The 13,351-nt window shown below is 39.6% G+C and overlaps 1 protein-coding gene across 4 annotated transcripts in view; it reads right to left on the reverse strand.

The window, feature by feature from the left end:
* The window catches only part of mbd3a (methyl-CpG binding domain protein 3a), a 28,710-nt gene that overhangs the window by 3,425 nt on the left and 11,934 nt on the right, over nucleotides 1–13,351 (reverse strand). The window contains exons 2-6 of one of the 4 annotated variants that reach the window (XM_072243913.1): nucleotides 13,181–13,279; nucleotides 12,259–12,418; nucleotides 10,311–10,448; nucleotides 9,831–9,921; nucleotides 8,552–8,729 (exon numbers count right to left, since the gene is read on the reverse strand). In XM_072243913.1, coding sequence (XP_072100014.1) covers nucleotides 8,552–8,729; nucleotides 9,831–9,921; nucleotides 10,311–10,448; nucleotides 12,259–12,418; nucleotides 13,181–13,279 — 666 coding nt within the window. The remainder of the gene's footprint in view (nucleotides 1–8,551; nucleotides 8,730–9,830; nucleotides 9,922–10,310; nucleotides 10,449–12,258; nucleotides 12,419–13,180; nucleotides 13,280–13,351) is intronic. The other 3 variants (XM_072243909.1, XM_072243912.1, XM_072243910.1) reach the window with 3 other exon arrangements.

The following is a 13,351-nucleotide window of genomic DNA, read 5'->3' on the forward strand; positions in this document are numbered from 1 at the left end:
AAATTTCAGCAGCAATATACTCAGCTAGCTCAACAATGATCAAGTAATGAAGTTACACAGCATGCATCTCTCAAATGTACCATTGTCTACATACAGATCTTCCGAGTCTTTGAACAGACGATGAACTTTAATGAACATGCGACATAAGCAAAGTTCCAATGGGCACTAACGAATATTTCTACTACGTCTGCTTCTTGAATCAAGTCACTTCTGTCTTAAATGTCTCAGAGCTGAGGTTACCTTGATCAATTCAGTGACTGGACAGAAAGAGCAGCTCTAAAGGTAGAACAAGAGAGCTCTTCTTTATTGTAGGTGACCCATAACAATATATAGGAATGGTGGCATCATATTGATTGAATGTTTAATTTGGAACAGAATCATTATACAGCAGTATATATGCTGGGACTATAAATGAATCCGTGCCAAGAGGGTCAAATTTCTTAACGCTGTAGTGATTTTATTTCAAGGATTAAGGGCTTTGCAGACCAAGGCAGTATTCAACTGGCCATTTCTAGTTCTTGAGGAGATGGTGATGGCACCCTCTTTAACTGCTATAGTCCTGGAGGTGTGCATTCTGAAACACTTTAAAATAGCTTAGAAACTAAAACCCCAATGTACCCAAAAGTGACCTTGACTTTACCATTCCCCTACCAATATACAGGCATTTGACATTCAGTGACTAGAATATTAACAAGCACAGTCTGTCTCAACATGCATCCTTTATGTTCTCTTGACAAATTAACCAAGATAAACCAACTTAACTAATGATGCAATTGCAAAGGAGCTATATTTCATTAAGAGTTTGTGGGAATTAGGACTGTCAAAGACCCAACAAATTTCTACAGATGTATCATGGAGAGCATTCTAACTGGTTATATCACCATCTGGTATGGAGAGGCCACTGCACAGGACCGGAAAAAGCTGCAGCAGCTGTAGATTCAGCCGGCTCCATCATGGGCACTATCCTCCCCGGCATAGAGGACATCTTCAAATGGCACTGCCTCAGGAAGGTGACATCCATTAAGGACCCTCACCATCCAGGACATGCCCTCTTCATTATTACCATCAAGATGGTGGTACAGGAACCTGAAGACAATGTTTTAGCAGCAACTTCTTTCCCTCCATCAGATTTTTGAATAGTCCATGAACACTACCTCATTTTTTTTTAAAAACCACACCTTTTATACACAATTTCTTATTGTAATCTATAGTACTGTTGCAAAACAGCAATTTACATGACATGTCAATGATAATAAACCTGATTGATTCTTGAAATTAAACCATTACAAGTTATTAGACCTGCACTGGTGAAAATTCCTCAATAGAATTAACTACATTTTCACATTGTGGTTACTATTTAAATGAAAAAGTAGGAGTGGAGGAAGCACATGAAGGGATAATGACCAAAACAGAAGCAAATCCTACACTTTTGTAAGGAAAATAGAAACCAACACTACTCCACAAATTCTCTCTAGAAACACTAGTAAAGACTAGTAACACCATTCTTTCACCATCAAGCCTTAACCCAACTTATTTGGGCTAAACCATTAACTAGGTGTGGGTTTATATAATTTGTGGTCTACCAGTAGAATTTGCTTGGAGATTCTCAGTCATCACTTGGTCACTTTTGATTTGTGTCAGGCAAATTATGATCCAAAATGGAAACTGCCCTAATTTTAGGCTGAGTCAGGTAGACAACATTGAAACAAGTACTTGGACTGTTGGATATGGAGATATTTGATCTCAAGGTTCTTTCAAAGTCAAGAATGAGACATAAAATGTGGTTACAACAGTTTGGTTTTATGATAAAGAAATAACCAATTTACTGTAAGGGCTAGAAGAAAGAATGAAGAACAAAGTTGTAGTTGTCTTATAATTAAAAACTAGCCCAGACAAGAGATGAGGAAGAACCTATGAAACAATCAGGTTCAGTGGCAAGACACAGGCTGCAGAAAAACTTCTAGAAAAATACAGAACTACAATTACAATTACACAAATAGCTGATTATATAAAACTAAGCAAAGTTAAACAACAGCAAAAACTATTTTATACTCAAATGCAACAAACCTAACCCACCCATGCTAACCTTTTTGCCTATATGTCCACATTAGGTCCAGAACTTTCTACGCCTTGCCCATTTGTCTGCGTCTCAGCATCTCTCAAACCTAAACTATCTAAGTCCACCATTTCCTCTGACAGGCAAATCCCCTCCAGTCTCCTTTAAAACTCCTTCATCCTAACCTTTAGTCTATGTCCTCCTGTTCTCAATACCCTACCATCTGACTATCCAGGTTCCAGCCTCTCAATTTTATACCTCCATCAGGTCATCCCTCAGCTTCCTTCACTCCAAAGAAAACTAGCCTGGCCTATCCGATCTTCCTCCACAACCAAAGTCCTCCAATCCAGGCAACATACTGACAAATCTCCTTTGTACCTCTTGATACAAGCACACGCTTCCTACAATGTGCTCACTAGAACAATATTCAGTATTTCAGGTGTAGTTTAAGCAGCTTTTTGGTAAATCTGCAACAAATCTCCCAACTCATATTCCATGCCACAACACTTTTGTGAAATAATCTCTCATGGCCCTTGCACCTTATTTGTCTACTTAGATCCCGGCTCTACTCATCTTATACTTGTGACTGAGTAAGCAAGCTTGAATGCCATATTTAGGTTTGCTGATCACACCAGTGTAGTTGGCTGAATCAATGGGGGTGACGATTCAGCATGTAGGAGTAAATTATGGCTGAGTGATGCCACAACAACCTCTCATTCAAGGTCAGCAAGACCAAAGAGCTAATTGACTTCAGGAGGAGGAAACGAAAAGGTCAATGAGCCAGTCCTCATCAGGGGATCAGAGATGGAGAGGGTCATTAACTTTAAATCCCCCAGTGTTATCATTTCAGAGTATCTGTCCTGGGCCCAGCATGCAAGTACCATTATGTGAAAAATACAGCAGCACCTCTACTTCCTTAGAAGCCTGAAGATTTGGCACGACATCTAATACTTTGACAATCTTCCATAGATGTGTGGTGACAAGTATATTGTCTGATTGCATCGTGGCCTGGTATGGAAACACCAATGCCCTTGAACAGAAAATCCTACAAAAAGTAATGGATACAGCCCAGACCATCACATGTAAAGCCCTCTCCACCACTGAGCAAATCTACAGAGAGCAATGTTGCAAAAAAAAGCAGCATCCAAAGACCACCATCCAGGCCATAATCTCTCTGCTGCCATCAGGAAGGTGGTACAGGAACCTCTGGACCCACACCAACAGGGTCAGGATCAATTATTATCCCTCACCAGGCTCTTAAACCGTGCAGATAATTTTACTTGCCCCGTCACTGAACTGTTCCCATAATCTACGGACTCACTTTCAAGCACTTCATCTTATGTTCAATATTTATTACTTATTTGTGTATTATTTATTTTTTTCTCTTTGTATTTGCTGTCTATCACCTTTTGCACATTGGTTGTCAGCCCATCCTGTTGGTGTGGTCTTTCATTGATTCTATTACATTTCTTGGATCTACTGAGTACGCCTAGAAAATTAATCAGTGTTGTATATGGTAACATATACACTAACAATAACTTCACTTTGAACTTTGTTTCCCTACCTGATGAGCTGTAATTTAAAAACAGTAAATTATTGGAAACAATGGCTGATTGAGTGTTCCACTTGAAAGCATTTCCTAACATGAAAGGGAAGTAGCAGTTTGCAACTGCTCACTCCCTGGCAGGTGTCAAAAGTATTTTTAGGCAGATTCAGGAGTTCCACTTAAATGGCACCCTTTATGCCTCAGGGGCATTCCAAAGTATACACATTTAAGTGTTTTTAAAAATATAATCACTGTTAATGTAGGGAATGGTACAACTTATTTGTACACACTGATCATAGAATGTGACATTGACCAGTAATATTCTGGTTAATATTGTAGGACAAGATAAATACAACTCCTTCAAATCAATATTATGGGATCTATTTCACTAGAAAACAACAGACAAGACCATTTCTTTATCAGATTCATTGTCTTCAGTGAGGAAAAAAAAGTGAAAATGTAACCGACTGATCTCTACCTAGCTCACTTGGCCCTTGCACCTCATTTGTCTCACTTTCTCCAGCCGTAACACTATTATGCGTTACTTTTCCCATTTTGCTACCTCATCGTACTTACTTACATTTGGAATGAATGTGTGGATAGATTACAGAACACAACTTTTCCACTGTTTCTCAGTACACGTGACAATAAACCATTTCCTACATATTGTACAAATCAAAATCACAATGCTCAAGAATATTATTCAACTTTTTGCTTAAATTTCCAAATTAGTTACTAATAATTTTATGTGAAGGAAACTGGAAGTGAGAATATTCGTTGAGGTAATGCTCTTGGAAATGAACAAGTATGAATATAATCTGTAAAAAACATTCAATGACCATCCCACAACCACCTGTAACTGAAGTCTCCCTCAAAACAAAAATGGACAAAAGCAAGTCAAAGTTGGATTATTTGGAAGCCTTCATGAGGGTATTCTACTAATGTCAGGAATGAATTTTAGGAGAGCTGTGCAATTAAACTTGAAGAGTGATTCTTATGAAATGAGTGGGCAAGTTCCACGAATTAGATTTTTTAAATTTATATACAGTACATTTACACAATGTAGTGATAGAACACCTTCATGCCTAGGGTATTTCAATTGCAGAATGATGCAAACTTCTATAAATGAACAAATCACTTCCAAATTAAATTGATGCTACTTTATCATATCAATTCATGGAATAAAACAGGCTAAAACTGGTTGCACCACCACACAGTATGAAGGCCCCAATGCACAGATTGAAAGAGGTTGGCAGAGCAATTTAGACTCAGAAAGCCTCCCCACTATTGAGACACATTTGAAAGGCAGTGCCAGTTATTAGGGACTCTCACCACTCAGGACATGCTCTCTTCTCATTACAATCAGGAAGGAAGTACACCACGATGTTTTAGGAACAGCTTCTTCCTCTCCACCATCAGATTTCTGAATGGCCATGAACCCAAACTTGCAATTCCACTTGAGTGCCATTTTAAAATCGCAACTTAATTTTTTTTAAATGTCTTCAAATAAATATTATCAAAGTACATGTATGTCACCATATACACATTCTTTTTTCCTGCAGGCATTCACAGTAAATACAAAGAAAATAAGCAATATCAAGCAGACTATATGACATCGGAGCAGAATTAGACCATTTGGTCCATCGAGTCTGCTCCGCCATTCGATCATGACTGATCTTTTCTTTCCCCCTCCCCAGCCTTCTTCCATAACCTTTGATGCCATGTCCAATCAAGAACCTATCAAGCTCTGTCTTCAATACACCCAACAACCTGGACTCCACAGCTGCCTGTGGTAACAGATTCCACAAACACACCATCCTCTGGCTAAAGAAATTTCTTTGCATCTGTTTTAAATGGACACTCCTCTACCCTGAGGCTGTGCCCTCTTGTTCTAGACTCCCCCACCATGGGAAACATCCTTTCCACATCTACTATGTCTAGGCCTTTCAACATTCGAAAGGTTTCAATGAGATCCCTCCTCATCTGTCTGAATTCCAGTGAGTACAGGCTCAGAGGCAAAAGTTCCTTGTATGATAACCCTTTCATTCCCGGAATCATCCTTGTGAACCTTCTCTGAACCCTCTCCAATGTCAGCACATCTTTTCTTAGTCGAGGAGCCCAAAACTGTTCACAATACTCAAGATGATGCCTCACCAGTGCCTTATAAAGCCACAGCATCACATCCCTGCTGTTTTATTCTAGACCTCTTGAAATGGATGCTAACATGGCATTTGCCTTCCTCACCACCGATTCTACCTGCAAGGTAACTTTTAGGGTGTTCTGCACAAGGACTCACAAGTCCTTTTGCTTCTCAGATTTTTGGATTTTCACCCCATTTAGAAAAGAGTCTGCACATTTTTCCCCCTACTACCAAAGTGCACAACCATGCATTTTCCAACATTATTTCATCTACCACTTTCCTGCTGAAGGAAAGGTTTCGGTCTGAAACATTGACTGTACTTCCCCACCCCCCATCGATGCTGCCTGGCCTGATGATTTCTTCTAGCATTTTGTTTGTTTTGCTCGGATTTCCAGCATCTACAGATTTTCCCTTGTTCTTGCCCACTCTCCTAATCTATCCACGTCCTTCTGCAGCATACCTGTTTCAACTCTACTGCCCCCCCACCAATCTTTGTATCATCTGCAAACTTAGCAACAAAGCCATCTATTGCATCATCTAAATCATTGATATACAGCATAAAAAGCAGCAGACCCAACACCCACCCCTGCGGAACATCACTGGTCGCCAGCAGCCAACCAGAAAAGGTTGAGATGAAGAGTCCTTGCAAGTGACTCCATAGGTTGTGGAAACAGTTCAGTGTTGGAGTGAGTGAAGTCATTCCCTCTGGTTCAAAAGCCTGATGATTGAGGGGTAATAACTATACCTGAACCTGGTCAGTCTGAGGCTCCCATATTTCCTTCCTGATGGCAGCTATGAGAAGAGAACATGGCCTAGACGGTGAGGATCCTTGATGATAGATGTTGCTTTCCTGTGGCAGCACTCCATGTATATGCACTTAATGGTGGAAAGGGTTTTACCTGTGATGGACTGGGCTGTATCCACTACTTTCTGTAGGTTTTTCCATACCATGCTATGATGCAACCAGTCAATATAATCTCCACAAAATCAATAAATGTCACAACATCAGTGACAATAAACCCAATTTCAATCTATTCTCCAATGCTTCATACAAGCTTCAGGATAGCAACACAAGCCCAGATACAAGCTAAGCTAAGAATCTTTTCTTAGTTCAATTATCAATTTGCTGGAGAACAAAAAAAATTAATACCCCAAAGAAAAGATTCTTAGTTCCATTATTGGATACCTTGTAGGTGATAATCACTACATCTACCACTGAAGGCTTGAAGCGCTATTCTGGAAAATCATCTTTGAGTAAGCAGTTCTAAGTTGATACCAGTCCTGTTCAGAAGCAGAAATTCTGGAGCTGCCAAGCTGTTCTGAATACACAGGTCTTTCTTAAAAGAAGTCTCTATACTATGCAAATTTCTACTACCAGATCAGTTCCCAGGAACCATACGTTAGTGGTACCATGTGTGAAAAAGCAATAACAGAGATACACATCTCTTGTAACCGCAATGTGAAAACCAAATGGTGAGGTCACACTGATCACTATCGTTGAAAACGGTGCACACTGTGGGCGGGCAGCTACTGAACCTACCAAACAGCAAAACGCAGAAACACCCACAGGTCAGAAAAAAATCTGCATAACTGATCATTAAGCTCGAGTGTGCTCACAGACAGCTACTGAGGTTTGAACTGGTCTGTTACCAACAGATTCTTTCTTTACTTTCAGAAAATAAGCTTACTATAATTCTGGTACAGCACTCTGGCAAAGATCGTAGTTCACACAGGTTGTGTCTAGAATTTCTTGAATACAATATACAAATCTCTGCCATTCATATTTTGAAGGGATGTGGCTTCACAGGGTGAGCTAGCATTTAATTACCCATCTGCCATTGCCCTTGAGAAGATGCTGGTGAGCCACCTTCTTGAATCACCGCAGTTCGAAGCATGGGCATTTCCACAATGCTGTTAGGGAGTGAGCTCAAGAATTTTGACATGGTGACAGATGAGAATGGCAATATATTTCCAAGTTAGCATGGTGAGTAACTTGGAGGACAATTTCCAAGCTGGTAAAGGCTGAGTTTGGAATGTGTTGCTGAATAGAATTCACTCGTCCCTTCCGTGCCCTGTAATCTTTCACCCCTTTGAATTACATTCATGGTGCCTTAAAAGCAGAGTCTACCTCCACCATCCTTTGAGAAAGAATTCTTTTAAGATTCACGATCTTCAATTTGCCTAGTTCTGGATTCTCCCACAAGATGTTGCAGTGATTAGCACAATTGCTTTAAGGTCTCAGCTATAAGATAAGGGATCAATTCCTGCCACTGTAAGGAGTCTGCACATTATCCCTATGACTGTTTGGTTTCCACTGGTCATTCCTTTCCTCCCACATTCCAAAGGTATACAGGTTAGGTTAGGAAGCAGCTTTGTTCTCACCGGAAGTGTGCGACCCTTGCAGGCAGTCCAGCAGAATCTTTGCTGATTTGACAAACATTTCACTGTAATTCTCTAAAATCTATCCCATTAGGGATTATACATTATTGAATAAAGTCACCTCATTCTTTGAAACTAAAACAGATATAAGTCTAGCCTGTTCTATGACAAGCCACTAATGCCAATCTAGTAAGTAATGAGAGCAATTGCTCGACTTTGAATATCTGCTCTACAACACTCTCTCATCAATCTGGGAGGTAAGCACTCCATCTTATTTTCTAGACGAAGAATACAAGGTCTTTAATGAGACACACCAAAAGAACTAGGCCCCAGTTTTCAAATTCTAAATCTTTTCATGCCATAGGAGACATCAGTTAACCTAACGGTACCACTTGATACAGTTTCCAAGTAGGACATTTAGAGTTCCTACCTAATGTCCTCATCAGTGACCATGAAAGCTTTGCAGAGAGGTTGAGAGGTATTTAGCCATACACCAGGATTCTTTTCTACTGCTGCTGAGAGTTGGCCAGTGATAGGATTTGAACTAGTGTGCAAAGCGCTTGCAATAGCAGACAACAAGGTTTCATCAGTGCATCCAGGCCCTACACCTGCAAAAGAACACACAAGTAGATGTTTCAGTAAATAAAATCATAATTTTCATGAATCAGACTTAAAATTTCATCTGTTCATTAGCACTTCAAGTAATCAATAACTTGCAGAGAATGTTTTATATCAAGGGTACATTGGACAAAAACTAACATGAACGTAGTTTCTCATTCAGTGCAAGCAATCAGTTATAACTCGTAGGGTATTTTGTTCCAATTAGACAGTGGAAAGTTCAATTCATTCCCTCAGGTTTCATATAGGTTTTGTAATGTTGTCACAGCTGGGCGAGTAAGCAGGGATAAGCTCCCATTACCTATAAAATGCTCCCAATTGGGTGCACCTCAAAAAACCTCTGACAACCAGACTCCTTGCCTTCAGCATGTGACTACCAAGCCTGGTGGAATAGTTTCTGTTAAGAGAAGGGGCAAAAGTAGATGACTGGCACATGAAAACCAATCACTCTGGGCAAATGGGGCTCGTCAGCCGAGGTTGGCAGCTCATCTAGAAGGAAAGCTCTGATTTCAAACTGCCACTGCCTTGCAGCTAAACCCACTCACGGGAAGGTTTCAAGAATAAACCCAGAGGTAAAATCTGGAGCTGGAGTTCTTAAGGTAGTCCCATGTTGAGTTCAATACTGACTGAAAACTCCTGCCATGCTGCTGGTGCCAAATTGTCTCTGCAGTTCCTCTGGATTCATCAGCTGCGTGGAGAGGGGAGCCTGCTGCATGTGCAACAGTTTGCTCTCCATATCGTACTGCCGTGTATTGACAAGTTGGCCCCGACCAGCAGAGGACATCCACAAAGGCAGCCAAGCAGCGGGCATCATGTGGGTTAAGTATTTTTGCTACAGGAACCAGTCAAGGAATCAGCTGTAGGCATGGCAAAATATCTGTGTATCACATCGATACAAGTTGCTTATGAATCAGTGGAGACTCTCCCAACCTACACAGAAATAAGTTGCAAATATGTGGGCAAACAAAAGTCAACCTAAAATTACTTCCATAGAAGCACTGCCCTCGACTCACAAGCAGCAAATTCCATCGAAAACATCTTCAAAAATCTACCCTGAAACCAGATAAATCAGGAATAAAAATTTTGCTTGCCTTGTAAACCTTTAGGTAGATCCATAGTCTTAATTATTTCTTCTGCAATATCAAAGGCATTCAATCCAGTAAGTTTCTTCTCCCAGAATAACTAAAAAAGTAATTTTTCAAAGAGCAAACTTTAAAATTGTAACAATTTAAAGCTCTAACCTGACTGATTACCTTAAAGTAAATATGGAAAATTAGCTTTAGAATTTTAATATTTAAAACTTTCCCTTAATGCCTTGCTAATGCTGCAAATGCATAAACTGGACTTTCCAATACATTTCCCAAAAAGCTTGGCAAGGTCAGAATTGAACTATCCTACAGGGTCAATTAACCAGTCAACATTTTTGGTGCTGTTCTGCAATTAATGTTGGTGCCTGTAAACTCTGGGCAAGTGACAAGGAATTGGGAGGAAACAAATATAGATAGCCAAATACTTATAAAACAAAGAAGTAATGCTGCATTAAGCTGGCACGAATCTACAATATCATCTACCTGTCGTGGCTGCTCAACAGCTTTCTGAGGATCCATTTTTACTTTGTTGTTGGGATGGTTGGTAACTTTAGTAACTGGCTGCTTAAAGATTGAAGCCGTCTGCCTAACAGGGAGTGAAGTGTTCAGGTCTGGCTTGCCCTGTAAGAAAATAAATAAATCAGTTCTTCAGTATGGATAATTTAGAAATTAGATATGCATTAGACACAAATTAATATCAGAATCTAGGAATTCACAACTATAAAACATACCATGCAATTTATAAAAATACATTTGTGATAAATTACAAGCACTGGGTTTTTTAAAAAATACATCAAATTATATGGGGAGTTCAGAGCTTTGCATTTTCCAGAGATAATAATTTCTGAGTGCCCTGGCATTTTGCAGTCATCATGCAAATTCTCAAGTTATTTCAGTAGGGAACTTGTATTCTCTGAACCAACCTGAAAGCCCAATTTTCCATTTTTACTCCCAAAATCACCTCTGCTGCATAATGTGCACAGCCAGACAGCATCATGGTTACATGCAATTATTCCCTTTGCATTGACACCAACCTCAACAAATGTCAATTCTGAGAGGGCACCACAAAGCTTAGCAAATAAAAAAGTGGCTATCTTTAAGATGGAGGTCTCCAGGTAAAGTCAACAAATTCCTGATTATGCAGTGGTGGCTTAGTTCCTGAACAAACAGACTGAGGAAAGTTTAGATCACTAATTATGACTAAGTTTAACTAATATTTTACGAAGATAAATAACCCACTCTAAAAACCATTCTGCAAGTACACAACAGGTGCTATGATGTTAAACAAATTACAATAAAAAGGGCAAAAATTATATTTAGAAACACCAGAGATTCTGCGGAAATCCAGTGCAACACACAAAATGGTGGAGGAAATCAGTAGGTAGGCAGCATCTATGGAAATGAATCAACACTTGATGTTTTGGGCCAAGGCCATCCATCAGGACAGAAGTATAGTTTAGTTAAATGCCCACCTAAGAAGCAATTCTATCCCCATTGATACCTTATGTTAAAATTGACTTTACAGTTGGATAGTTTCTACTTGCAACAAGTTTTCACGCTACCTGTTTAACAAATCCAGTGAAGCCACTGACAAATTCAAAAGTTTAAAAAGTTAATCCCTGCCATTGTTACTTGCAAACAATTATCACATTATAAAATTACACTGTTCAGACTTAGATTTTCAAACGTAGCTTGAACAAGATGCAATAAAAACACTAATCCTGTATTAGGGTCTATGTTGACAAGCAACTCTAAATATTCAGTTCAGTTAATTATTTTTGCACAAGTTCCACTTATTTTGTCTTTGAAATTTTAGTACACAGACAGCTGGTAATAGAAAATACAATGGAGAAAGATCTTGGAATGTTAACTACTTTAGTTGTGAAAAATTAAAAACTGATGCACTAGTCCAGGAATATCATTCACTCCAAAGCATGAATGAGCACCAGAATGAAGCAATTATTATCTTTTGGAAAAGTCACTGCATGCTGATATTTTTAGATTCCCCAGACATTTTCACCAGTGACAATGGACTACACGCGACTGAAGATAATCCGATTTTCAAAAATAAATCAACAAGTTGCCGAACTACAGAAAGTGATAGGCAGGAACCACACTTCCAAGTGTTCCATGTATGATGGTAACTTTACACACCAGTTGATTATTCAGTCAGCACTGATAGGTGCTTGGCGCACATGTCTAAGGGGTGCCAAGCTCAAAAATCACTGAAACCATTCCAGACTTACAGAACAATTTCATCAACTTCAATGTGTATGTCTTAAATATCCTGGCTTGGATAGATGTACATATCACAGAGTCCATTTTCATTCTAACTTTAGACAGACAAATGCCAATTGGGTTAACAACACGGATCATTCTTCAAATCGCTGTGGAATACAATAACTGGTGAAAATGTCAGAATCTTAAATACCTTGACCTGGTTGGCAGAGTCGAAGCGCAGCCTCTGTCGGTTTTTATTCAATTTGCTGATGAGCATTTTTCCTGTTCGGAAGTCGAAGCTGCTCAGGTCCATTGAGTTCCCCAGATACCGTGCAAGCTGCGGCTTGCTTCTGAACTTCTTTCCACTTGGGCTAAAACAATGCAATGGCAAAATGTGTTTCTTATTGCATTATAAAACATTTTCAAAGGAACCACTTTTCAAAAAAACTAAAACCTACTAATGTGGTACATACACACGCACAGGTAATGTAGACAAGGTATTGAAACCGCTATTCAATAGGGTCAACATAACACTAGTCAACTAAGCAGTTACCTTGTATGAAAGTTGATCTAAATGTTATGATCACTTATTATCTACTTTTCAGATGAGCTGAAGTGATCAGTCATGATCATCCAAAAGAATGCAGAATCCACATTAAGGGCATCATTGAAATTTAACCATTTGGCATTGGCACAGCAGCACAGTTTGGAGCACTCAACTTTCCATATTAGATGTTGATCATCGTTATGTAATGGCCAAGAACTTCAAAGGGCAGGGGAAAGCAGGAAAAAAACGGTTCTATTTCTTAGGCTACTTGCACAGACCTCCAAGCAGCTGGTTATTCAGCAGCACTGAGAGGGGTCTGGAAGCAGAACTTCACGTTTTCTCAACAGGAAAGTCGAACTATGTAGAGAGACGGGGGTGGGTGGGGTGGGGAATATATAATACAATTGAAAGTTGAGGTATTTAAATTTGTATCAATATTTTCACAGTCCAGAAACTCTAGAACTTCTACTGTGTTAGTTGTTTGGAGCCATGATCCCCACAAACCAATCTCCTGATCTCAATCACACCAGAGAAGGAGAAGGTGTCACACGCTTCCCCATGGGGAAGAAAAAGGTCTCTCACGCACCTCCTAGTGGACAGCTCAAGAGCTACATTGGCAGAGGCCTGGTAGCAGATCACCTGTCTCTCTTCTTGGCCAGGGAATGGTGCGTGATGTACTGGCAACCTAAACAAGAGGGGAGAAACACAATTTAAAATGGGGGATGGAAATGGAACATATTAAGCATTCTGAATTCTT

This window comes from Mobula birostris, chromosome 26, assembly GCF_030028105.1.
Source record: "Mobula birostris isolate sMobBir1 chromosome 26, sMobBir1.hap1, whole genome shotgun sequence".
Taxonomy (NCBI): Eukaryota; Metazoa; Chordata; class Chondrichthyes; order Myliobatiformes; family Myliobatidae; genus Mobula; species Mobula birostris.